Here is a 27,916-nt window from a genome sequence, read left to right on the forward strand (position 1 = left end):
TATATAAATATTCACTGTCAGCACCACTATATTGCACTAATAACATTATGCCTTCAATTTATGACACCACATACCTGCACATTAGCCCAGAAGATCAAATAGTTTATGCTACTTTTACCTGTACCAGAGGCAGAAGATAGAGCAGACATCAGCCATAGTGAAAGCCAAGAGAGTGTGAATCTTCACCTGGAACCACTATAGATGCTGTACAGTACTTTCAAGTATAATGAAATTCCATTGCCCTATCACTCATCCAGATCCACATGGTACTGTTCTACTCCAAAGCTGGAATCGTGTGTGAAACCACTTTCACTGAGAGACCTTTCCTACCACAGGTACAGAAATCAGTAAAAGGCAATATGCTGCGTAGAAAACAAAACAGAGGCTCACAGTGCTATTATAATTGCGGGGGAAAAGTTGCTTCTTAATGTAGCCATCACACTGAGCACATCTTAACCAAGGAAGTCATCATGATGCAGATAGCTGAAAGCAGGGGAGTTTATGATTCCAACAGATGCTAGCCGTGTTGCAGAGGGGTTTAAGGATGAATACTAATGGAACCAACCTTAACTATGGTCCACAATGTTACTTGTGTCTATTTCCATACCCCAGCTGTGAAGATAATATGGGTAGCATCTGCTAAGGGTATAAAACAAGCTATTCAAAAGAGTAAATAACCAACTGCTGCTTTAAGCACTGCACACCCTCCTTAATTAAAAAACTCACCAGATAATTAAACTTGCTAATACCGTTCTTTGCTGTGGGTCATTTAATCTATTTGAAACATTACTCACAAGTGGTTAACTTTAAAAAGAGATACCTGTTTCAGGGAAAATATTAATCTCATTTTATGTTTATGAATTTCCATTCACTGAAAGCCATTGGCTAAAATGGTTGTAGCGTCTTTTGCCATTTTGTGAGGTTATTGTTATTCTAAATTCTATTTCCATATAATAATTTCTCCAAATTAATAGCATTGCACAGAGAAAATATACCTTACAATTAATCTGTGTGATGTTATACTAAAAGAGAGGTATATCCAGCTTTTGTATGTTAAAACAGGGGCGCTCCACTTTCCAGAACTCAGTCACTCCTACTATCACCCAATTTTATGAGGCCTATTAAGAAACATTTTTTAGGAGAGAAAATTTTGGATTTACATAGGGGTAGATTTTAAGGTGAATCAGTGGGCAAATGAACTGGGGTGAGGACAGTAGATTCAGCTGTGGGTTATGAGACCTCTGCCAGGGAAAAATACTACTTCTTCTCCATCTTCTAACTCTGTCATCTGTCCCCGCTCTAGGCCATTCATGATACTGCAGTTAGCTATCTACTTTCCCTGCCGCTCTGATCACATAGTCCCCCCCTTTTGCTTCAGTTCCCAAATTCCTCCATTATTTTCCTATCCCATTCCTCAGTAATTTCAATCTCCTTGATCTCACCTTCATGGCTGTCCATACAGTGGTCCCTGCTTATATGTGGCTTTCATTCCACCCCATCCCCACCCTTGTGAATGTATTTATACTGATTTCATGAAGATGCACCCATTGCTCCCACTGCACTACACTTTGCCGATCTCGCATAAACTTTATTCTGTGCTCTTTTTTTCCCCAGGCTGCTCCCTATTCCTGGAACAGCCTCCCTGCTCCATTCTGAAAATGGCCTAAGTGCAGAGCTGAGGACTCCCCTGGTGAACAAAGCTATGCAAGACCTTATCTATGATGACAAGCTGAAGAACATAGACTATTCAGTATAGAGAAGAAGAGGCTGTGGAGATGTAAAAACATAACTGTAGATCACAGATACTTGGGTGAGAACTGTTTCAACTAAGTATTTGGGAAATATGTACACACTCCTGGAATGATTTTTTTTTTATTCCTTCAGACTGTAATCAGTGTCTGGAATGTTTTGTCCCTATAGCTCCCGGCAGATTCCCTTCTAGGATTCTAGGGGGATAAAAGGATAGTTACATGAACAACAAAATCGTAGAGTATTCACATGACAACCAAACTTGGGGCCAAGAAGGAATTTCCCCCCATGAAATATCTGCAAGAGCCTTGGAGGGTTTTTGGCCATCCACAGGCATCTTGAGCAGGGATTATCCATTATGTACTTACTTTATTTTGATTTAGACAAATAAAAAGCACCCATACACAGGCTCTAAGCACCCTGCCAATAACTTAAAATACAACATGAAATATAAATCTCAGTCCCCCTTCTACTAAGAAGCAGCTCTTAATCAAATACAAGCACCCCCACAATAGCCGATAACTCAATCCACTATCTTTCTTCAGAGGCTGGGTAAATATATGGTGCTGCAGCGTGACCTGACAGTCAACTAATCAGGGCTATTTTGAACCAGAATCAAGAGGGTGTCCCAGAACCTGCTGGAGAACACCCTGGCAGCCACCCCTGCTTTAATATATTGAGGGAGATCTATCACCAGTGCCCTCATTGACTGCAACTCCATCTGTGTATCATGATGAGAGAGGCGGTCTGTCATGATAGGCTGCTCCCAGGCCCAAGTGTTGGTACTCAGCGCCTGCTGCAAATCAGGCTCATTTAAGATGTCTCAAGTAGGGCACCCAAAAAATAAGGCACCAAAGATCACTACTTATTTTTAAACATCTTGGCCTGATGCTCAGCGCATTGGACATTTTAACAGAGTGGGCAGATTTAAAATACATGAATAAATAAAAATAATAAAAGGAAAATCTAAAAAACTTGATGCAATTGTTCCAAAAGATCTTGTTCCATTAAGTGAATACAGTCACATTACAGTATTTTGTCACATTTCTGCATGAAAAAGTATAAATTGAAAAAGATTTGTGTAATGATTTTCACATCTAAAGAGTGCTTTAAAGCATTCTAATAACATACTGTGTGTTAATTATCCCTTGTAGCCTCAAGTAAATTATACACTAAAACATCTGGGAGAAAAAATTCAAAGCATACTACTTAATCTAGAACAAGATTCATACTAAGTATTCCATCTGCTCTGCATCAGCAGTGAAAGCCTTCATGACTAAGCTAAGTGTTGATAGCCATGTCACTTCCTAATTACCACTCATCTTTAATGAAAAAAGTGAGGACTGTTTTAAACTTGCAGACAAAAAGTCCCATCAATCAATGTTAACCTCATTATTTAATTTACACCTTTTTGCCTCAGTATTTTGATCCCATACCTAAAACTGTGTAATTCATAAGTCAGACATTGCACTTCTTAGAACATTCAGTTAAAACCCGAGACAGTGTTAAAGATGTTGCAATAATTAAAGAGGCTATGGCAGTAGTGTAAGACAAGCAGCAGCACATTAAACTGCCCTGAAGAAACTAGAGCTGAGTGAATAATTTAAAAAGAACAGTTTAGGGCAAGACTGTGACTTGGACTCTTTATCAGGGGCTTACTGGGGAGTAACGTCCCCTCCACCCACCCTTTCACTCCTGTGTAGGCTAGGTAGACCTTGGCTCTTGGCATGCAGATATAAGTAGGTGCAGCGTGCCTATTATTCCTTCCCTTCCCCTGAGGGCTGGGAGCGGACAGAGCCTTGGCTCTAACCTCCAACAGTTGGTCAGTGCAGCTCAGCTGGCAAGGATGGTGGTGTAATTTGCTGCTGGTATAGGATAGGGAAACTTTCATTTTTCAGAACCGGGATTTTTTTTTTCACCCAGTGACCCTAAAATACAAATTCCATTCACCAAAGTAGAAAGCCATCAATAATGAAATTTGGGCCCAGAGTGTCAGACATGAAATCAACAGAACCAGCAGATTCAAGCATTCCCAGTAAAGCTCTATTATGAGGACTGAATCTTCTATCTGTTTTCTTTGATTTCACGTATTCTATTTTTGGATCAAAAATCCTCCCAAAGGCTGTACAAAACAATGTGTCCAAAGGGACAAGGCTGTGAAATGAATACTTTGCCTACTTCACTGTAAACCTAGACCGTCGAAGAGAAAAGACAATTATATTGACTGGAAACTCATTGCCTGAGTACAAGAGGCCTTGAACAACCAAACTAGAAAGGGGCAAAATTATACATTTTTATTTCATATATAGAATCTGAATAAAAATATTAGAAAACATCAGAGTTAAAAGTTGCTATTTCTGCCAGTCAAGACAGCTTTTCACCATGAAAAGAGTGAAACTCTGCCTCATGAAATAGTCAAGAGTTGTGACTCTCCAGGTGGAAGTTCAATAATTCTTTACTAAGAACAGAGTTAGACTGCAAAGTTAGTTTTCTGCTGGCCACAACTGCTGTTTGTTTTTACAAACAATTTGAAGGGAGAACAAAATATTTTCTGTATTTTCCCATGACTCTGAAAAACAGATATTTGTCAGCTTTGCCAGGGATGATTCTTTTTGTCTCATCTTCAAACCAAAGAGCTCCACTGAGTAGCTGTGGCTATACCACCATCATTTTTTGTGAACATTGTTGTCAATAAGCAGACAGAGATAAGTTTCTTGCAAGTTTAAGTATTTCATGAGCAATTAGCGTGAATTTGGCCCACAAAAAATAAAATAAAAAAAGGCTCATATCTGATATCAACTATCAGCTTAAAACCAACTAAAGCTAAACATGAGAATTGCTCTGTTAGGGATTCATTCTATTATTCAGTTCTTCCTATGGAACACTTTGCAAGTACAAAGAAAATAAAACTGTCATATAAAGTTAATGTCCTAATTTTCCAGTGACTTTAAAAAGAGCTGTGGGTGCTCAGCACCTTTGAAAATCAGGCCACAAAGTCCAAATTACAGTACATGATATTTAGATTTCATTCCTTTTAAAAACATAGAAAATACGTTACTGGCTTTAGCATAAGGTCAACAAAATTTTCTCTTGGAGATTAACAAAAAAGAGCTCCATATTTTATTTTGTAATACATGGGAAATACACAAAGGATTAAATTAAACATCTAGAAGATATTACTGCTAACGGGATCTTTGTTATATTTTGAAAGACTGGGTTTCAAAACTGTGCATTCTCTGAGAAAGAATACCAAATGAACACAATGTCATTTGACAAGAACAAGCTCCTAACATGTGTAGGATTACTAAAACTACACCATGCAATCCGGGTCTTAAAGTGTATGGCGTTGTTTTCTTTTGTAAACAGGAAAGATTTTGAATACCATTTAGCTTTAAAAATAAAGCCTTTTGAAGATGAATATGAACATTCATGTTGAACAATGTGAAACTAAGAGAAGGCTGTCAGTAAAATGAAGGGGAGTTTACCATAAATCCCTGTGGTAGAATTCATAATCAACTGACTAGAAGTAATCTAGGAAATGAGTTGTGCAATTCTTCTGGACATTAACTGATTCCTTTCCAAGACTCACTATGAAGATGAAATATTTTAAAAACATCATTTTTCATACAGCAGCTCTAATACTGGGCTGGGCCGCTAGTTACCATAGTAGCTTGGGTCTTGGGAGACTTGGGTTCAATTCCCTGCTCCACCACAGAGTTCCTGTGGGACCTCAAGCAAGTCATGTAGTCTCTCTGTGCCTCAGTTCTCTGTCTGTAAAATGGGAATAATAGCACTTTCCTACCTCATAGCGTTGTTGTGAGGCTTAATCTATTAAAGACTGTGAGATGCTGAGATACTACAATGATAGAGGCCAGATACACGTCAAAGATAGATAGTAGTAGTGTGTCATTACTCCTGAATTTATTCATTTTGTATTTGTTTTACACTTGTCATGCAGCTTCTTTGTTGAGTGTTATTTTGACATGACAATCTATTAGAATATAACACTATCACTTTATACCTTTATCAGGACATTTTAGAGATGGCTTAACTAGTGGTGTTCACGTGAGTGAAACTAGGTGTAACTCACATGCATAATAGGCGGAAGAGGGTGGCTGTAGGAAAAGAACTAACAGGAGAATGTACAAAGGTGTAAAATGTAGCAAGCCCCCTGTGCTTTACTTTACACTTTATATTCCCTGTTGCCTGTTGGTACAACCCCACCCTTCCATATCGTTGGTATGTAACCTACAGCCACTTGCACTCATTTGTGCAGAATAACCCACATGTAAGTTACACTTATTAGTTACATCACTTCTGAATCTATCCTCAATTGTTTAAATTTCCGTGGATTCACATTATTTAAAAGACAGTAACACAGATAAAATATCAACCATGGTATGCCTCCTCTCCTTTGTACCTCTAACATCTATCTTTGCTCCACTCCAGTCCCTCCCTTTAGACTTCCTTTCCAGGTGCATATCAATGATAATACAAGATGTCTATTTAAAGAAAAAGCTGACTCTCCCTCCAAAAGGCAAAATGGGCAGATTCAATCCTGGTCTACGCTGACAGAGAAAGTTTTTTGGTGGCAGAAAATCCATCTGGCAGAGGGTGGGTTTGGTATGATGCACAGTGCCCATTGCTCCCTCTCTGCTAGAAAGCCCAGAATGGCTGGCACTTGCCAGGGAAGGCCAGGAAATACACTGGCAGGGCAACCATGAGGTCCCATTGGAATCAAGAAATGTGCTCCGCCAGTCAAACCCTCGAAGGAAAGGTGGTGGTACAAATACTGATTTCCTTCCCCTGGGAATGGATTGCTGCCCCCAGACACAATGGCCCAGGCTGGTCAAACTGGCCCAATATCTCTATTTGCTCACATCTTTACCTTCTGCATAAAGTTGGTAAAAAAAAAAATGCTCAAGTTTTTTTTTTTTATTTTCAACAAAAGTTTTTAAGGGTCTCTTCCCCCCCCCCCTGCTTTTTGACCAGCTTGGAGAATTGCTTGAATTTTTCAAAAAATTCAAACTTTTTTGGTGATTCCCCCGCCCCCCCCAAATTGTTTTACATTTTTTACACAGCTCTACTCCTGTATCATCTTATATGCTTGCTTGGAACCTAGCAGAATAGGGCCTATGACAAAGCGGGAATTTTCTGTAATATTTTTATGAATTGTGTGTGTGCCTCACTTTCCCCCTATACTTTGCATTGCTACCCAGTGAGGGGGGAAAGGATTAAGTTTATCCTCAGGGCAGGCAAAGACACATAGGTCTGCGGTGATCTCCTTGTCTGGGTACAATGAACAGGGTCATTAAGGAACTGGTTGAAACTGACCCAGGCCAACAAGGCCTCTAGATAGACAACAGACGCTCCGATGGCTCATAGATTGAAGCTATCAGCAGCAAAGCTGAGTAGAGACCCCAGTTCAAGAACAAAGGACTGAGAGGTGTAAATTAGGGGAATAAGTGTGGGCTCTCTGCCAGTGGTCTCCAAAATTCTGAGGGTCATCCCCTTCCTTGTCCCAGTCCACGCCTCCCCCCCACCTTCCTGGAACTGGGGCTGGGAGAGGGGCTGTGGTTCTGGTGCTGGGGAAGGGGAAGGGGGGGGGAAGACACGAACAGTGGTAAGGGTGCCGAGGCTGGGGCTGCAGATGGGGCTGGGGATGGAGCCGGGAGCAAGGCAGCCAGAGGCCAAAGCTGGGGGTGGGAGCGGCGCTGCAGGTGGGCTGCGGTGAGGGGTGGCAGCCGGGCCTGTGGACAAGTGCAGCTCCTCTCCCAGCCTTGCTCCCCAGGCTGGGAATGGAGCCATGGTCAGCAGCAGTGGCTGGCTGGTGTGGCACCAGCAGCAGAGCTGCGCTGAGGCTGGGGATAGTGCCAGGAGCCGGGGATGCAGTGGGGGGGGGGGGGGGCAGGGCTGCAGCAGAGCTGGGGGCAGGGAGGGGCTGGGTACCACTCCATCCCTGCCCCCCGGGGGCTGGCCTGGGCCCCGCCGTGTCGTCCCCCCCGTAGGTTCTTCTGCGCCCCACACGTTGGGGACTTCTGCTCTATGCTAACCTAAGGACTATCAGTGCTACAGCCTGCTCTTTTGAAAACATTGCTTGAGTGTCACTGGGTGAGGTGCATTAGTCCCTGAACTAAGAGTGTACAAATCTTGAACCAGGGGTCTATCTCAGTTGGATTCGCTGAGCACAGCTCATGGTGTGAAGCAGGAGTGCTGACGCCCCAGAGGATTAGTGCTGGAAGGCGTTGAGGCCGCATGGCTTACCCTGAAGGAAGAGTGAGACTCCTTAGGTGTCTGGCACATTGAAAAGGTTCCTCCAAGAGACTGTTCAAAAGCTGGGGGCATGGCGTTAATCCTGAGAGTCCATGACAGGACCCCATTCCTGACTGGGATGTTTTGGCACGATCACAATATATATAATAATCTGGGATCAGATCGCTCAGAACCATAGTATAACAGGAAGCTTTCGGGGAGGAAATCTTTGCAAGGGAATTTCTCCCTAATTGTCCCAGGGAATAGGCCATGGAGCCCACCTTTGGAACTAGAGGACCACCAGCGTTCTGCATGGATCTTATCCTCCTGGAGACCTCTGTCTCCTCACTCACTTTGGCTCACAGAAAACCTTGTGTACAATGGAGCTATGCTACAAGGTGGTGGAGCTAAGCATAAGCAGACTAAGCAATTGCTTAGTGCCCTAAGCAGCTCAAGGGGGCCCTGATTTAGTATTACCCCCAAAATACCATTCATGTAATTTAACATGGACTTTTTAACAAGTGCATTAGTATGAGTTATGTTGGCTATTTTTTTGGTTTGTGAAAATAATGCAATTAGTATTTTTAGGAGGTGGGTGAGGGGTAAGAGGGACTCCAAAATATTCCTGATCAGAAACTCTAATGGGCTAGCACTGCCTCTGGTTACTAGGGAATCCCCTAGTTATGACTGTTGTCATAGCCCTAGGCATAACCTCCATGTTTTCTGTGGAATCCTCACTGAGTCAGAGGAGCATAAAGTGCAGACCCAGCATCCGCTAACCCCCCCCCACACACACACATACACACTTCATATGGGACGGTGGAACTCTGTGTGCTAGAGAAAGAGAAAAGGTTCCATCCCTGGTCATCTGCTGTACTGTTGGCCTAATGTAGGATCTGTGCTTGCATGGAAGACCCTTCGGTTAGGACCTGTAACTTCCTCTGCTTTGTACATCTCCTTCCATGCTGATGGTGCTCCGTAAGTAATTTTAAAACATGGAAAAAAATAGCCATGTAAAAATTTAAATTCGGATGGATATAGAAATATATTACTATACACTTAGCTTCACTGCATTTTAATAGGAGTTAAGATCCTAATCCTGCAGTCCTTTACAAAGTTCCCACTGACGTCAAGAACTCCAAGATCAGGTACTAATATTGTAAATCACCCTACAGATACATTTCTGGTACATGTGGAAAAGGAAGCTGTGATGTTTAATTTTGTTTTTCCTATATCATTTAATTCCCAAAGGTAAACAAACAATCACATCAATTATTTGGGTTTTTTAAAATCTCTTGATATGCAAGTGAACATTTTAATAGCTTACCAAAAATAGGTATTATTGCAGTACAAATAAATAATAATAGTATCTGTTAGAGAGTCAGGATCCAGTTTGATCTCTTGCAAATCTTCAGTAATGCCAATTACATTTTTCTAATCAGGACAAATCTAAGCGTTGTAGAACTGCAAAAATAAGTAACTTACCTCCAGTATATGAGAATACCCACAAGAATCACTAGACAGATAAAAGTCAGAGCTGATACGACCACAAGTGGTATAACTGTCTTCTTCTCTGATTCCAGACTCTCAGCTAGACCAATACGAGATTCATGGCTACTATTACTTGCCTCTGTAGTCAGAGAAAATTGAAATAATCCATATTTAAATGTCAACAAAAAGCACAGCATAACTGAACGTGTTTATAAAAGCCCTAGGTAATGTCACTTACCGTTCTAATTTTTACTGTGTAGCAGAAAATATACATATTTGCAAACCAGTTTAAAGAAAATAAGCAGACAGAAAGTATAGCAAAGTATTAGAGTTTATGCAACAGACAACCCAGCAGTGTAGAACTTCTTTGTAAAAATGCAGATTGTTGTTAAAATATAATTTCAAGAAGAAAATGTTTCATTTTAAATTTCAATTAGCAGACACTCAATGCTTCGAGGGATTGAATATATAATATTGAAGTGTTTAAAGATAGCTTTAATATTATATTTTTACTCATGTAATGCAAAACATTGTTATTTTGATCAATAAATATAAATGGACAATATTCTTAACATAGCAAATAGCTACATGACTATTAAGTTGCAACTGAAATTGCAGTATTTTAATATTTTGTCAGTTCTGTAAATTTGGCCTAGCGATTCATGGGAGAAATCCTGCTTCCACTGACATCAATTCAGTTGAGCCAAATTTCACTCCTTACTTGGCTCTTTACAGAGAATCAAATTATATATAAATAGATACACTTTATAGATCTCACATGTTTCTATTAGCCTCGTATTACCGGATGCTTGAAATGCTCAGGCCCAGGCGTGCATTAGGATTTCAAAATATATTTTTACTATTTTATTAAAATAAAAGAACATAGTAAAGGAACTGGCCCTGCGACCCTTTCTCAGGTCAACCCTTAAACGTGAAGTCAATGGGACTTCTCACAACAGTTAGGGTTGTCGGTTTTGTCCCAAATGACAGTTTTTCTAGCGATCTTTACATTATCACTGCAAATGAAAACGTATTTCACAGTTGTTGGAATTAAAGCCCCAATATTTCAAAGAGCAGTGCATGGGCAGACTCCTGGGCCCATGCAGAACCCCGAGTCAATGGGGGCAGGAATCTGTCTGTGTGGAGTCAATTGCAGGTTTGGGGTCTAAGGGAGCAATTCTACAGTTCTACTTGAACAAAACTGCCCTTAGATGGAGGGTTAATGGGATTTTTGTCCTAGTAAGGACATCAGGAGCAAGCCCTACTTTCTGAAATGCACAATACTAGAGCTGCTTGGAAAATTGTCAGTGAAACAGTTTTCCACTGAAAAATGGTGTTTCATCAAATCTGCAACTTTTTGAAAAATCTTGATGATTTTGACACAAATTTGTTTAAACTTGGGGGGAAATATTTCAACATCGTTGGAACAGAACATTCCGATTTTTCATTTCAAAACATTTATGTTTAATGTTTTTATTTTATTTTAAAAATATATTGAAAAAATTAAAAAGATCAAAATTGAAACATTTCAAAATTTCATTAAATTCCAAGGCTACAAAGAGCCATTGTGATCACCTAGTCTGACTCTCTGTATAACACAGGCCATAGAACTTCCCCAAAATAATTCTTAGAGCATAGTTTTTAGAAAAACATCCAATCTCAATTTAAAAATTGCCAGTCATGGAGAATCCATCACAACTCTTGGTAAATTGTTCCAATGCTTAATTCTCTCACCATTAAAAATGTACACCCTATTTTCCGTCTAAATTTGTCGAGCTTCATCTTCCAGCCATTGGATTGTATTATAGAATCATACAATCGTTGGACTAGAAGGGACCTCAAGAGGTCATCTAGTTCAGTTCCCTTCACTCATGGCAGGACTAAGTATTATCTAGACCATCCCTGACAGGTGTTTGTTTAACCTGCTCTTTAAAATCTCCAGTGATGGAGATTCCACAACCTCCCTAGGCTATTTAATTCAGTGCTTTACCACCCTGACAGCAAGTTTTTCCTAATGTTCAATCTAAACTGCCCTTGCTGCAATTTCTGCCCATTGCTTCTTGTCCTATCCTCAGAGGTTAATGAGAACAATTTACCTCCCTCCTCCTTGTAACAACCTTTATGTACTTGGAAACTGTTATCATGTCCCCTCTCAGTCATCTCTTCTCCAGACTAAACAAACCCAATTTTGTCAATCTTCCCTCATAGGTCATGTTTTCTAGAACTTTAATTATTTTTGTTGCTCTTCTCTGGACTCTCTCCAATTTGCCCACATCTTTCCTGAAATGTGGCACCCAGAACTGGACATAATACCACAGTTGAGGCCTAATCAGTGGAGGGTAGAGCGGAAGAATTTCTTCTCATGTCTTGCTTACAACACTCCTGCTAATACATCCCAGAATGATGTTTGCTTTTTTTGCAACAGTATTACACCGTTGACTCATATTTAGCTTGTGATCCACTATGACCCCCAGATGCCTGTCCCCAGTACTCCCTTCCTAGACAGTCATTTCCCATTTTGTATGTGTGCAACTGATTGTCCCTTCCTAAGTGGAGTACTTTGCATTTATCCTTATTGAATTTCATCCTATTTACTTCAGACCATTTCTCCAGTTTGTCCAGATCATTTTGAATTTTAATCTTATCCTCCAAAGCACTTGCAACCACTCCCATCTTGGTATCATCCACAAACTTTATAAGTGTATTCTCTATTCCATTATCTAAATCACTGATGAAGATATTGAACAAAACTCGAGCCAGAACAGATTCCTGCAGAACCCCACTTGATATGGTCTTCCAGCTTGACTGTGAACCACTCATAACAATTCTCTGGGAATGGTTTTCCAACCAGTTATGCACCCATCTTATAGTAGCTGAATCTAGATTAAATTTCCCTAGTTTGTTTATGAGAAGCTCATGCAAGACATTATCAAATGCCTTACTAAAGTCAAGATATATCACCAGCTACTGCTTCCCCCCTATTCACAAGGCTTGTTACCCAGTGAAAGAAAGCTTTTAGGTTGGTTTGACATGATTTGTTCTTGATAAATTCATGCTGACTGTTACTTATCACCTTATAATCTTCTAGGTGTTTGCAAATTGATTGCTTAATTAGTTGCTCCATTATCTTTCCAGATACTGAAGTTAAGCTGACTGGTCTATAATTCCCTGGGTTGTCCTTATTTCCCTTTTTATAGAGAGGCACTATATTTGCCCTTTTCGAGTCCTCTGGAATCTCTCCAGTCTTCCATGACTTTTCGAAGACAATTGCTAATGGCTCAGATATCTTCTCAGTCAGCTCCAGGAGTATTCTAGAATGTATTTTTATAAGGTGACTTGAAGACATCTAATTTATTTGAGTAATTTTTACCTCGTTCTTTCCCCTATTTTAGCCTCTGATCCTACCTCATTTTCACTGGCATTCACTAGATGTTAGAGGTCCAATCGTTACTAACCTTTTTGGTGAAAACTGAAACAAAAAAGTCATTTAGCACTTCTGCCTTTCCACATTTTCTGTTATTGTTTTCCACGCTTCAGTAAGTAATGGGCCTATCTTGTCCTTGGTCTTCCTTTTGCTTCTAATGTATTTGTAGAATGTTTTCTTGTTACCCTTTATGTCTCTAGCTAGTTTCACCTCTTTTTGTGCCTTGGCCTTTCTAATTTTTATACCTTTCGCTCCTAAATTGAAGAGCCCATTTTTCAACATTTGTTCCCCATGTACATACTTAGAGACAGTAATCAAGTTTGTTAAGTTAAATAGATTGAGCTCCTTGAATCTATCACTCTAAGTCATATTTTCTAATCCTTACTCCTCAAGTAGTCCGACTAAAATCAAGACTGGTAGAATCTATCCCTTAAAACTACAAAAACAGCACCCATTTAGAAAATATAAAGTACAAACAAAACATGAATTTCACAAACATCTACTAAATGAATCACTTCAGTTGAGACAAAATGGAGTTCTTTTGAAATTTCATTTAGCAAAAAAGTTTCAAAATTTTGTTTTTTTGTCTTAATTTGGGATAATTTTTTTTGAAATCGCATTTTTTTTCTGCAGAATGTAATTTCCATTTTTGTCCCCAACCCTACAGAATAACAAATGGAATCTGCAAAGGCCAAACAGTGAATGAATTGTCCTCTGAAAGCTATCAGCATTAGCAAATTGATTCAAATATGTCAATGGTAAGGCAATTAGCAAGTTACTATCAGTTTCTTGAGCTCAGAGGCCTCTTTTTTATAGAGACCTCAACTTAGTTCCCAATTTCGCATGGCACAATTTTGTTCCTAATTTATAGCATTTAAATATCTTAATAACTCACTTCCTCTAAATCAGCTAGTTAAATATGCAAATACTATCAGTTGTGATCACAATTGCAGGTGCAGAATTGCACTCACAGTATTGGAAGCGGTTTCTAAAAATCAGGGCCCAATTTTCTGGTGAACAAGTTATGGGATGCACTCAAGTTTTTAACTGGAACTATGTATATGCATGAGCAATCAGGATGTGGCCATTGAGCAAAGTGCACTTATTCGATTCTGGAGGTACTCCCAAAGTAGAACATGGTCTAATATTTTTAATAACAAGGCAGCTTAAAAATGCACCATACTTTAGTGCTTTAAATTAGGGGAGTGAAAAGAATGGATTCCCTTCAGCCCTATAAGGTAGTTCTTTGCCACCATCTCAGTCATTCCAAATGCTAAATCCTACTAAGTCCATTAGGAGGGTAGTATCATATACATCTCCCCCATATTAATATTATTAATATGGGTTCCTCATATATATATAATTTATATTTTAGCTGTACACCATGCCCATGATGCCCAGCTAAAATACAAATTTACATTTCACATTTGAATCCACTAGCACAAAGCCAGACGTGTCCATGCGGTATTTCATAATAGAGAGATGCTCCCTCAGTGCACCGTTAAAAGAAATAATTTATACTGTATGGTGCTCATTTGAGTAGCTCAGGTTTCTTGCAGTTAGCCTTCAGTCTGTGGCAGATTTTGGCCCATTCCTATCCTCTCCCACCCAATCCAAAGAAAGTGGGCAAAATAACTGTAGGGACAGTGTAATTTGAGGTGAGCTAAGATAAATGTCTATCTAAATAAGTAGCTAGCTCTTTACACAATAGTTTGACTAGATTGTTATGAAATAAAATCTTATGAAAATAAACTATATTATTTGATCACTGATTTCACTAGGAGCCAAAATCTGGGTCATGGTAAAATTCCATGTTATAACGGTCTCTGTGCTGAGCCGGCTGATTCTGAGGCAAAGTTTAGCTTGGTGCGCAAGGGGCAGAAGGGATGGTCAGCTGCTGATGTATAGGGTACCATTGTTCATAAGGTCCTGTCCTCCTCCCCAGATTGTGTTTGCAAAGTTTTTGAGACATTACTAGGGGGTGCACAGCAGAAATCCTGACCAAAAATAAGCATTACTTATGGATATATGGGATTGCAGGGAACATGTCTGCACGTCATACTTCCCCTGATTTCCACAGGAGAATGTTCCTACCATCACTGGGACCCTCTCATCTTCCTGGGTTACATCTTCAGCTCCTTTTTGGGAGGACATTTTGCTCCAGGCAGCCCACTGAATCTCCATTCCATGGGTAATTGGCAACCAGGGTGGAAGTTGCTCCTCTCTCTGCAACTGGGATATCAGAGCCTCCCCTGACACAGGGCTACAGGTGGAACAAGTTTGGTGGGCACGTAGGTGGTAGGCAAAAAACTCATTTGGATTCTGTCTCAGAATATGTACAAATACAGCCCTACAGTCATGAAGAGTGGCCAAACATTATAGTTCCATTTGCCTCTTCTCCAGCCAGGCCAGGATTTGGGCTCTGTAACTGTGTTTAAATTAATCAACTATTTATTATAATTAAGACATTTATTTTTATATTCAGTGTAACTGGTGCTATTCTAAAATACTGGCACATATTAGTTTCTCAAAGCTCAATTCTTCCTGTGCTTATGAATTTTCATTTTTAGCAGCAATAGCAACCTCATTTGCTAATAGAGGTAATTAAGGACCAGAATCTAAAATATCACACATAAGTCCCACATAACAATGCATTTTGTAAAATCTTCTACTTGGCCCTGGGTGGCATATAAATTCAAACTAACTGCATACAGGGAGATTTTAAAAACAACATTTCAAACAAAAACATCAGTCATTTTCTTCTATAAGAGCAACACTCATTGGCATTAATAATTACAATGTATGTATGGTGTGAGACAGATGCATAATTCTCTGCAGTCATTAACAGGAGAATCAGAAAGCCCTCTTAATGTTTACCATCACTATTTTCCTAATTTGAATCCCAATGCAGTAAGTGGTATAACTCCTATTGATTTCAATGGTATAGGAACAAGCTCTGTGAGCCTGAACTAATGACCACAAAACTCAATGGGAAAACTCCCATTGGATTCACTGGGCTTTGGATCAGGTCCTGTGTCATTTTCTTTTTCACCTAAAGCTAGTTCCTCCTTATTTTTGGACACGCCTTCATATTTGTGAGGCGGTTAGCCATAAATCCTGCATCATCCTTTTCTCTTTGATGTTACAATCCAGTTAAAAAGTTTTAAACTCCCACAAACTCTCAAAAAACATTTGACTTATGTAACTACTGAGGAATGTGCTGTAATACTTAAGATTTAAATTTAATACAAATGCTCATATATCACAAGGTTCATTTGTTGTTATTGTTTTTAAATTGAAATTAAGATGTAACTAGGTAGCTGTTTCTGATTAGCAGGAGACCTCATATGAGAAATGCTCCAGTTTAATTGCTGTTTTTTTAAAAGACAATATAGGGAATAATTTGTTGGAAGAAACTAATGCATAGGCAAGTTTTTTAATGAGAGTGGTGACTGGAAACTAAATTGTAAATATGCATTATTAGTTAAGCCACATGTTATACCATCCTTTTGGAGAACTGTCAAGAATCAAAGCTCTTCATAGTTAATTGAAAGTGAGGCATTTTAAGTTTAATTACAGAAAACTATAAATAATTTAGGATAACCTTCATGTCATTAGCTGGTATAAAATGTGCTTGGAAATTATTCTCCTTTTCTTTTTTGCTGACCTTTAAAGGAAACAAATTTATTTCATGTGTGTTTTACATAATTTCCTTTAGGAAACATCAAAACAATTAACCCATTTACTGACTCAATTGCTTGCTCAGGTAAAACTCCTGTTGACCGAATGGGCTCATAATTATCCACTCTACAACATCCTGAGCTATGCATACTGCTTTGGACGGCTTTTATGTACAAAGTTACTAACAAATTTATCTGATTGTATATTTGCAAGATCGGATCTAAGATTTTTGCATACTTTACAGACACCATTATTTGGATGACACTGCCCTCTAGAGAGATTATAAATATGTGATGGAAGTTCAATTTTTAACATATTTCCTACATTATCAAATTAATCTTGAATATTTCAAATAAGTACACATATTGATGGTTCAACAAATATGACAAATAGGCAATACAAGTTAATTGCTTGATCACTTCAAGTTTTTCACAACAGAACTTTTTAAAGCCTTTGCTTTAAATTTTATCAAGATCTTATAAATGTATGGTCCAATTCTGCCACCCATACTCATGCTGAGAATGTTACTCCACAAATAGCTAATTGGCATCAGTAGAACTGAACAAAGAGAAAGGCAGGCACAGCAGAATCTAGCCCGTAGTGATTTTAGAAATGAGCAAGTCTAGGAGGAAATTTCTGTAAGTTACTGAAATTTAAAAATATGAGAAGCAATAAAAATGAAAACAATTGTTTACAAGCTAAAACCAGTCAGAACTAGGTTGAAACATCTTTTACCTTGCTCAGTTCATCTTGAAGATTACAAAATAAAAAAGTATTGCCATAATAAAAACATAATTTTAAGACTCTTTCATACAGAACTTTAGAATCTTGCAGTGAACTTTCCTCGGAAAAAGTGATATTTACCCCTGTGCAAATGGCCTAAGTCCCAATTAACCTTTAAAGAGCAAAAAGTCACACTTTTGGGCCCTCTGTGCATAAATCCCATTGACTGTACAAACATACCCAAAGGCAGCATTTGGACCTTAATACCACAGCGTATTTCAGTTGTAGTTGTGAGTAATCAGAAGTTGCATTTACAGCAGAAGTGTTTCAATGCTTATATTCCCTGTTCCACAGCATTTCCTTAATCAAACTGACTGCCCCATTAAATTCTTCCGTCACTGAAATATCTGTAGCAATTCTCACTAGTCTCATATATATTGGTGTTAAGATATTTTTTTCATTTTCAGTGGCAGAAGAATGTCACAGCTACATATGTTATGCATTAGATTGATCCACAACTAACCTGCCTCAGAAATGTTGAATACTGGTGAGTGACCACTAGTTACAGATGGTGCTGATGACTGTGATGATCCAGGAGTTAAATCTGAGTTACCTGCTTCAATTGCCCCCTCAGCGTCTCTCTCATTAAGGTCAGGAAAACTGAAATCTGTTGAAGTCTCATTATCATTAAGGCTATCTGAGGTACCTTGACCAGAGCCACTTTCTTCATCACTTGTAAAAACAGCCCAAGATTTAGACTCTGGTGTGTTTTGCAATGGGATACTAAGAGTCTGAATACAATTTTCCCATATTGTTGGATTGTTGTGCTTCTTAGGTATCAATGCTGCCAATGTTGGTATTGATGGATAATTACGTCTGTCCATACCATGACTTATCTGACTGTCTGATGCAGCAGTTGTAATTTTCTTTTCTTCTTCTTCTTCAGATTTCTCAGAATGTGAATTGATAATTAGGTTACTCTGATCCTTTATATTGTTTACCTGTGTATTCTGTTCATCTACTACCTTTTCCTGAGTTTCTCTATGGGAAGTGCATGTGATACAATTACTTACAGATAAACCATCATCATACTCATCATAATCATCATCAATTACAGGAGGCCACATATTAGTATCAGAATTGGTACTGGAGAACAATCCAGAGGATGTTTGAGAGGGAACCAGCAACCTGGTTAGGGTTCTAAGGCCCTCACTGCTGGGAGAAACAGCTATAACAGAAATATACACATTTGGTAAAGGAAGGGCATGATGATCAGATACATGAGAATCAGAAACAACTGCAGGCACATGAACAGAAACATCAGCACTGGTAGAACTTGAGAAAAAATTGGGAACCTCATTTCTTTGAGAAACACTTGAAGAAATATGTCTGTTTAGAAGAGTGGGAATATTTGACAATATGTCAATTGTTAAGGCAGGAGTAGCCACTCTGTTCACTGCCTTGGGGGGAAAGGCATTTGTATTTTCTAAACGGGTTGACTGGAATGAAACATCACTACTGTACAATGAAGGAGCAACCTGGTGATTATCTTCATTGTTAACCAAACTGGATAAAACATATTCCTCACTTCCATAAGAGCCAGTTAAACCTTGAAATGATGTTGTGGGCTTACTAGAGGTGTGGGGAAACATGTCAACAACTGAAGGTGCAGATGTAGAATGCAACATTGTTTTATTTGTAGCAGAATCTGGTGCCATCTGATAGAATATTTGGTCAAATGTAGAACTATCTTTATAAACCCTGGAGCGTTCAACCAATATTGGATCACTAGGCACAGTTGCAGCTGTTTTAAGCAGAGTGCCATCATCAGAAGCTTGAAAGGAGGATTGTAGTAATGCTTCATTATTTAATGTAGCTGAGGTCTCATAAAAGTACTGCTGTGTTGCAGGAGACAATATTTTGCTAGAAGCAGGGACAGAGATAGCTTGATCTGAGATTGCACTAAGCATAGGTTTAAGCAAAGTATCATCAAAGGCTGGAGATGTAACATGCAAAGGCTGAACGGAAAAGTAATTTTCTGAAAGTTTACTAATATCATAATCAAAAATCTTAGTAGAGGGAAAAGCAAGAGAGACTGGAAGGATTCCCTTTGTGCTAGAAACAGGAAGTGGGGTTTCTTGCAAAGACGTAGTCTGCTTAATTACATCATTGTTAGAAACATATGTAGGAAGTTCAGGCATCACTGTACTTTCAGCATGGGAAGGCACTTTACTGAAAGAAGAAATTTGCAGTTCTTTCTCATCTCCATATATTACGTCATTTTTGTGAAGTATCTTATTAACATCACTAAACTGATATGTTGCATATGTAAATTCACCTATAGAATCAGATGAAGAAACTTTAAGTATGGCCAGAGCATCTGTATCAGGCAAAAGGGACTCACTACCAGAGTACAGTTCAGACCAATCCATATCACTAGATAGAGCGCGTGTAGGCAGCAGCAAAGTATCAGCTTGTGGTATTACAGAAGAAGGCTTATGCACCAGTACATTGTTATAGCTGCTAAATAAGGGACCCTGATGAAATACGCCAACAGAATCATGCACATATTCTGCAGAGTCATAAGAAACAGTAAAAGTTTGGAGGGAGCCCACATTACTAGACAAAGCATAAGTAAGTTCAGACATTGTAGACAGTGCATGCATATTTAAATCACTGCTGGATGGTTCAACTTGAGTAAACATGTGAGTTCTATTATGACCAAATATCAATGTCTCTGAAGCAGCATGAGTAGTCTGATGTGACATCACATCAGAATATTGAGCAAGGCTTGACTGTATTAAAGTATCACCCTCAGCCAATGTCAAAGAAGCATGCAGGGACACCTTATCACTTGTAACAGCTGGAGTAACTTGTGGAAACATTTGAGAAACTGTATACAGATGGTGAAACATTTTACTACTGAAGGAAGCAGAGGAAAATGTAAGCAAAGGTACATCACCATAGGAAGACAGGGTGGGTTCAAATGACACATCAACACTGGGAAATACAGGTGTAGCATGCAAGGTCACATCACTACCTGATGTAGCAGGGGTAGTGTTGAGCATCTGAGTGTCAAACAATAAAGGGGTGACTAGAGGAAACACTTCACTACTGTAGGAAGGTTGAAGAGGTATCTCACCATTATATACTGGTTGAGTTGTCTGAGAGAGTACCTCACTGGCAACAGAAGCAGAGCCGTATTCTCCAGAGCTTGAAGAGATAGAATGAGGTGATAATTCAGTAGGGGAGAAAGCAAAATTAGAATAATGCAGCAATTCTATATCCGCATCTGAAGTATCTTGTGATATCACTGGACCACTGGAATAGGGCACTGTAGCTGGCTTTGAGCCCTCAACATAAGCATCAGTATAACTATTCTGAAATAATAGCTCACTATCCGATGGAACTTCAGATCTAGGTGCCAAATCTGTTGCATTTTGAAACCACAACTTTTCATCAACAGAAGGAATACTCTCTGCAGATTCTTCAGCACCTGAGGGTGCTACATCTTCTGAAACATTTTTTACATAGCCTTGTGAATCAATATCATGTTTGCTTATTTCTGGGCTTCCAGAATGAAGGATGTCTTCCTGGGATGCTTCCTCAGTGACAAATTGCATAGCAGAGGTGGTAGGAATGGAACCCCAAGAGTTGTCTACATCTTGATAAGGCTTAAAAGTTGACAATGAAATATCTTCCTCACTACCACCAGTAGCAGATATGCTTGTTGGTTCAGTGCCAGAAGAAATGTAAATGTATTCTTCGTCAATACCTTTGGTGGAGTCAGTGACTTGCAGGGGGATTCCAATAATAGTTTGAGATTCCAAAGAAGCATCTTCTTCTTCATCTGATGTTTCAATAGCAGGTTGGGAAGTAGGGTAAAAAATTGCTTTGAAAACATCATCCTTTCCATGTGATCCTTCCTCTCTTGTTAAGTACCTGTTTGTTTTAGCTTCATTGAATTTTGTCCCCATTTTCTCTTGACTATAGCTAGATGTAGTCACCTGGAATTCTTTTTTCCTTATTTGATTTAGAGTACTATCAGTGCTAGGAATCACTGCAATTTCTTCATCCACCTCTGCCTCCTTCTCTTCAACTTCCTCCTTTGGAAAGAAAACAACATAGTCAAAGTTTACTAAGAGTGTTTATGGATAAAACAGGAAAACTCAAGGTACATACTGCAATACATTTGCATGTGTCCATAAATTATAACAGACAAAATGGCAGGTAACCAATCAAATGGCTATTGAACTTAAAAATAAAATGGCTTTAGTTACAAAAACATTCATCTCATTTTTTTTGAAACCATACATTTGCAATACTGACAAAAGAACCACAGATCCCTCTACCTTCTTAAACATTGTGCTCCTGCTACCTGTGACTCACTGTTAGAGAGAGATAAAAACCTCTCACTGCGTTTTGTCCACTTTTACTCTATCGTTGTACAGTAATAATAATAAAAAACAACATAGAATGTTTTTTATTTGATAGTGTCTCACAGATATGCATTAAATATTCTTTGATATCAGTTCAAGTGTCATTGCAACATAACAGAAGATCATCTTCTCCCTCTTTCTTGACATTTCCCTATTCGGAGTCAGTGACTTTTATAGCCTTGTGTCAAAACTCATGATTGTATGCCTGGCTGTTGTGCAAATTGGTCTTTCTAAGGTCTGTTGATATCTAGTCTTTGGCCTCCCTCTTAGTCATCTTCCATCCATGATAATTGCAAGGGTCATCCAATAGAAAAGAAGATATTTTAAAATATTTACGTTCTGCTTTCAAATAATTTAATCTTCATAGTTACTCCAAAGATGTTAGGATTTAGGATTTTAAAGGTCAACATGACCCTGAGACACTTAAAAGCAATTTCATAGGCAATATCTCACATACCACATACTGAAATTCCTGTTGCAGACATCTTAGTAACTGTTTAGTGAAGACAATTCAAAGTACTTCTGCAGAAATGTATGTTAGGGCTTTGCATTAGGTTCTGAAAATCTATTTCTCAAGGTCAACTCCCCTAGTCTTTATTCAGTCCTAAATCAGGCAAAATCACAATTAAAATTAACTAACATCCTGATATCATGTTGATGGGTGCAATATAAATACTTAGATAAAGAGTTTAAATAAATATAAATAAATGGATTGAAAAAATGGGTAATTGGATAGATAGATTTGATAGTTTGGATGAATTGGTACAGAGATGGAAAGATAGATATGGGCTATTTCTCCATCTATTTAACAGACGAGGATTTGCCCCTCTGTGAGAATAATGTGCACATATTATGAAACAGTAAAACAGATGTTCTGAATGCTAACACATTTTATAGAGGTATTGGCCACATTACAAAAATTATTTTACAATCTATTAAAAATTGTACTGGGACTCTTTCATATTCCTCTGCTTGTATGCCAGCTACCTTAGTTGCCAAAAATACAACTGTGCCAGATCAGATGGAGTTATGAAAACATCTAAAATTGTATAAAACACGGTTACATTCTTATAAAATATGGTAATATATCAAAATGTCATTACTTATGTTCAAGGGGTGGAATTATCACCCTATTGAAATGAATGGAAGTTTTGCCATTGACTTCAATGGAGCGAGGATTTCACCCAGTATTTCGAGGCCAGATTTACAAAGGTATTTAGGCACCCAAAACTGCAGATAGGCATCTAGTGAAAAGAACAAAAGTGCTTAAGCAGGTCAGGCACTTAACTCCCATGGCCCATCTGGGACTAGATGAGTGCTAGGATCCTTCTGGAAACTGAGAAACTCTCTCATTCTCAATAGTATAAAACTGCCATTTCTAGCATTACAGAGAAGCAAGGCATTGGACTTCAAAGTCATTACATTTTTATGTACAGAAAACCTACCAGTAGCCCAAAGCTGAATCTTGCCTGAGGCAGGTGTAACTGGGGAAGGGGCGGCAATTCCACATTTTGGGGAGGAAGAAAAAACATTTCTTTGGCAGGTGGATTTTTTTAATTGTACTTTTTTGAAGCTGCTCAAGCGTCTGGAACGTAGAGTAATTCCCAGGGGATATGCATTAGTGGGCAAAGTGTAGGTGATATGGTTAAAAGTACATGCTAAACTCAGCTCTGCAAATTATCACAGGTGATCGCCTCCATTTATGTGGAGTGTATTATATATTATTTGAAACACTTGTGTGAAAATGAATGTATGAAAATTACTGCACTTTACAATACCTCGTATTCTTCAGTTTCATTCAGTTCAGGAAAGAGGTCAATTTCTATGAAACAAAGAGGTGAATTATATTATCCACTGTTTTAACCTCACAGATTTATTGATTTTTGCAAGACACAATAGTATAATTTTTATGGTTAGTTTAGAAATGATAGACCAAAAGATGTTATTTAAGCTGTATAACAATCACAGATCATTACAATGTTAAAATCATTTTCTAACCAGGGCTGTATTAACTAATAAACCCATTAGGCTGAGGTCTGAGATGATTTTGGAGGTGCTAACTGCAGAAGCTGCCAAGTAGCTGCACGGAGGAGTAGCAGTGAGGGAAACAATGGGACTCAACAACTGACTGGCATTTAGCTGCAACATTTCTGATGGGCTGAGGGGTGTAGCTGCAGCTGCCTGTCTGCACAGAGGAACAGCATCCAGACCCATGGTGATGAGACTGAACAGGTGGGCTTAGAACTGGTGGTGGGGGGGGGGGGGGGGAAGGGAGGTGGGAGGGAGGGAGGCAGACAGGAAAATGGCCCTGCAGTACTAGCTGAAGAATGCTCCAGGCCTTTGGAGTATGTCTACACAGAAGCTGGGAATAGGCCTACCCAGCCCAGGTAGAAAGACGCTTGCTAACTCCGCTCAAGCTAGTGCATTAAAAATAACAGTGAGGATGTTGCAACAGTAGTGGCAGCTCAGGCTACCTGCCAAAGTCCAAGCTTGCCTGACCACCTGGTCTGAACCCAAGCTGTGCCACTGTCACAATGTCCACACTGCTATTTCAGTGTGCTGGTGTTAGTCTTTCTACCTGGGCAGGGAGGCATGCTCCCAGCTGCAGTGTAGACACACCCTTTGTGCCACTGGAATGAGGCACACCTTACTTTCTATTTAGACTCATGGACTTTAAGGCCAGGAGGGATTGTTGTGATCATCTAGTCTGACCTCCTGCACATTGCAGGCCATCAAACCTCACCGCCCCCTCCTATAATAGACCCAGGCACTTCGCACTATTAAATTTAATCCCATTTTTATTGTTTCCTTTTTAAGCTTCTCTAGATCTTCTTGTATGATATTCCAGTCCTCCTCCGTATTGTCAATACTTCCCAACTTTGTGTCATCTGCAAATTTTATTAGCACATTCCCACTTTTTGTACCAAGGTTTAAAAAAAACTATCTTCTCAAAGATAGAGATCATGTTGGTCTAGCGCGATTTACCTTTTGTAAAGCCATGCTGTATTTTATCCCAGTTACCGTTTACCTTTATGTCCTTAACTACTTTCTCTTAAAATATTTGTTCCAAGATTCTGCATACCACTGAGGTCAAAGTAACAGGCCAGTATTTTCCCAGATCACTTTTTTCCTCTTTCTTCAAAATAGGAACTATATTAGCAATTCTCCAGTCATAGGATATTGACCCTCAAATGTACAGATTCATTAAGAATCCTTGCTATTTAGCTTCCAATTTCATGTGTCAGTTCCTTTACTATTCTTGGATAGAGATTATCTGGCCCCCCCAGTTTGGTCCCATTAAGCTGTTTGAGTTTGACTTCCATCTTGGATGTGGTAATTTCTACTTCCATATCATCATTTCCATTAGCCACCCTGCTACCACAAGCTTCTTATTACCCTTATTAAAAACGGAGGTGTTCATTTATGTGTTGGGCCAGGCCTAGATTATCTTTAATCTTCATCCTATCCCTCAATGTTTAGAGGTCCCACTTCTTCTTTCCTTGTTTTCTTTTTATTTATATGGCTAGAAAACCTTTAACTATTGGTTTTAATTTTCTTTGCAAGGTTTAACTCTGCTTGGCTTTTGGCAGTTCTTTCTTTTTCCTTACACTTTATGACTTCCAAGAAGTAGTTTTCCTTGCTGATCCTTCCCATCTTCCATTCCTTGAAGACCTTCTGCTTTCTCATAATAACCTGTCTGAGATGCTTGCTCCTTCAGTTTGGTCTGCAACCCTTCTCAATGTTTTTTTTTATTTGGTAGGCCAGCATCAACACACATGCCTACATTGCTGAGGGAAGAGTTAAGGGTAGCTGAATCTTAGTGTCACATCAGGTGGGATTAGACATTTGCTTGTATGTGTATTGGACAGAATAACCCCATGCAAATTGGGATTGGTACAAAATGTGAAAATGAATAAAAGATGTACAAACTTCAGCTCATTTGTATAGTGATTTTCCTTGTGTAGGGAGAAGAACAGCATAATTCATGCCACTCTGGAGAAAGTAGCACATCTTAGATATACCTGGGGGTGTGAGGAGATCAGACTGATATATATCTGCGTAGTCCGCAGCTGGCCGGGAGTAGATAGTGTGATGGTAGTGGTGGTGGAGAAGATGACATGATGTTACCCATGGTGGGTATTGTTGGTGTGATTCGGCCATGCAAAGCCATCATCCCCATACTTGTGTGCATGTATTCCAATGATCCTTCCACAGTACATAACATATTTTCTGTTTTTCCCTCACTGCTGCCCCCTGTTTGGGCGATACAATCTCCTAGAGGGAAGGTTGAGGCTGCCTTGCTACCATTGCAACCTCCCTCTTGTAGACCTTCCATCATGGAGTCAGGGAACCCTCAGTTGGGTTCTGTGCCATTATGGTCTATGATGCAGTGCAAAATATGTTATAAAAGGACTTTTAAAAAATAGCATTATTGATTAGACAGTTTGCATTTTGTCCTTGGACTTCTTATGGTCAACGTCTTAATTTGCTAATCCTTGACACAATAGGTTAGACTCACATTCAGAGCCCAATTCTGGTCCCACTGAAGTCAATGGCAAAATTCTCATTGATTTCAATGGATCATGGTTTGGCCCTGCAAGCATAAACTATAATGGATCATATGAAGGCATTAAAAATATGTTGCAAGTTCTTATGAATAGATATAGGCATGGGTATTATGCATCTGTAATTAAATGGCTCCTTCTGAAAAGCAGTTTTTGTGCATCTGCATTACTAGCACATCCTTAACTGAAATATTTTGGCTGCATTCATATTTTATTATTCCATATTACTTGCCAATTTCTCCCACCCCCCCAATAAGATGAGTTAAAGGTGACATTTTCAATTGTACTCAGTGCTGGTGGACGTTGCTCCCATTTAGGTAAATGGCCATTGACTTCAGTGGGAACAGAGTTAGAGCCATAACCAAAAATAAATCATGAACCAGTTATACTTCTATATTTTGCACTCCTGCATCTTAAAATGGCCGCTCCTGATTGGACCAAGGGTAACATTTAAAAAAATATCTAAATGACGTAGAGACTAGGTCCTATTTTCAAAAGTGTCTTAGGGCCAGATCCACAAAGGTCTACTCAGTGTTGCAATGCTTAACCCTGAAGTGTCCTGATGCCTCATGGAATCTATAGCCCTGAGTTAGGTGCCCAGGCTCCCAATGGGGAGTGTTAGGTGCCTAAGGAGGAGATCTTCAGAAACCAGTAGCGGAGTGGGGAGCTGCCTAAACTAGCTGGGAGTAAAAGGTAGAGGCTTAGGTGTGGCTTAGGCCCAGATCTTCAACGGTATCAGTGTTAAACTTCCATTGATCTGGACCTTAGGTGCCTCACTTATGGGCCAGAGATAGGCATCTCTCTCCATTCAGGAGTCTCAGCCATTAATTCTCTGTTGGAATTAGGTGCCTAAACTAGGTCATGCCCTAGCAGCCAAAAGGCAGATCTTTCTCAAAAACCAGAGAAAATGAGACCCCAGAATAGCCCAGTGTTTAGACTTTTTATGTGGGAGACCCTGGTTCAAATCCCTGCTCTGCCTGATTTGAAATAGGGACTTGAACCCACATTCTAGATGAATGCCCTAGCCAACTGGCTGTTCTGGGGCAGATCTCACTAACCTTCCCAGTTCTACTTTGAAGAAATAATTAAATATTAATTGAAGCAGAGACTCCACATTTTCCACATCCCATGTGAGTGTCCTAATCACTGGGCTACTTCAGACTCTCTCTCTCTGGACAGTTGATTATTAATTAGGGTTCCATCACACTAACAAGCTAAAATATTTATATTGATACGTTGTAGAATGTAAAAAAATGGAATGATCAGTTCTCCATGAAAGTATTTTATAAGTAGCAACTATTGAATTAAATACTTGGCGTATTAACAAAATACAGAAAAGTTATCTTACCTCTGTCTTTCTGAAGGCTAGAAGGCTAGGGAGGGAAAAAGATGATGATATTCCCTGGCTTCTCAATGGTTTCTGTTTAAATTTTTAGATAGTGATTTCAAAATTCTTAATACTGTAGCCAGGTAACATACATTATGTGGTCAACAGACTCTTTAAAACAGCCTTTCATTAAAGAGAAATATGATTATTTTTGTTGTTAGGATTATTTTGTCTTCAAATAATAAAAATAAATATTTTCTTTCAG

At 39.1% G+C, this 27,916-nt stretch overlaps 1 protein-coding gene across 8 annotated transcripts in view; it reads right to left on the minus strand.

The window, feature by feature from the left end:
* Positions 1-27,916, minus strand: part of PTPRZ1 (protein tyrosine phosphatase receptor type Z1) — a 348,294-nt gene that overhangs the window by 29,242 nt on the left and 291,136 nt on the right. For 6 of the 8 annotated variants that reach the window (XM_065556031.1, XM_005305666.5, XM_005305664.5 and 3 more), the window contains 3 exons: positions 23,538-23,581; positions 17,844-21,426; positions 9,487-9,631 (listed from right to left, as the gene is read on the minus strand). In XM_065556031.1, the coding sequence (XP_065412103.1) occupies positions 9,487-9,631; positions 17,844-21,426; positions 23,538-23,581 (3,772 nt within the window). The remainder of the gene's footprint in view (positions 1-9,486; positions 9,632-17,843; positions 21,427-23,537; positions 23,582-27,916) is intronic. The other 2 variants (XM_005305670.5, XM_005305669.5) reach the window with 1 other exon arrangement.

This window comes from Chrysemys picta, chromosome 1 (genome assembly GCF_011386835.1).
Source record: "Chrysemys picta bellii isolate R12L10 chromosome 1, ASM1138683v2, whole genome shotgun sequence".
NCBI lineage: Eukaryota > Metazoa > Chordata > Testudines > Emydidae > Chrysemys > Chrysemys picta.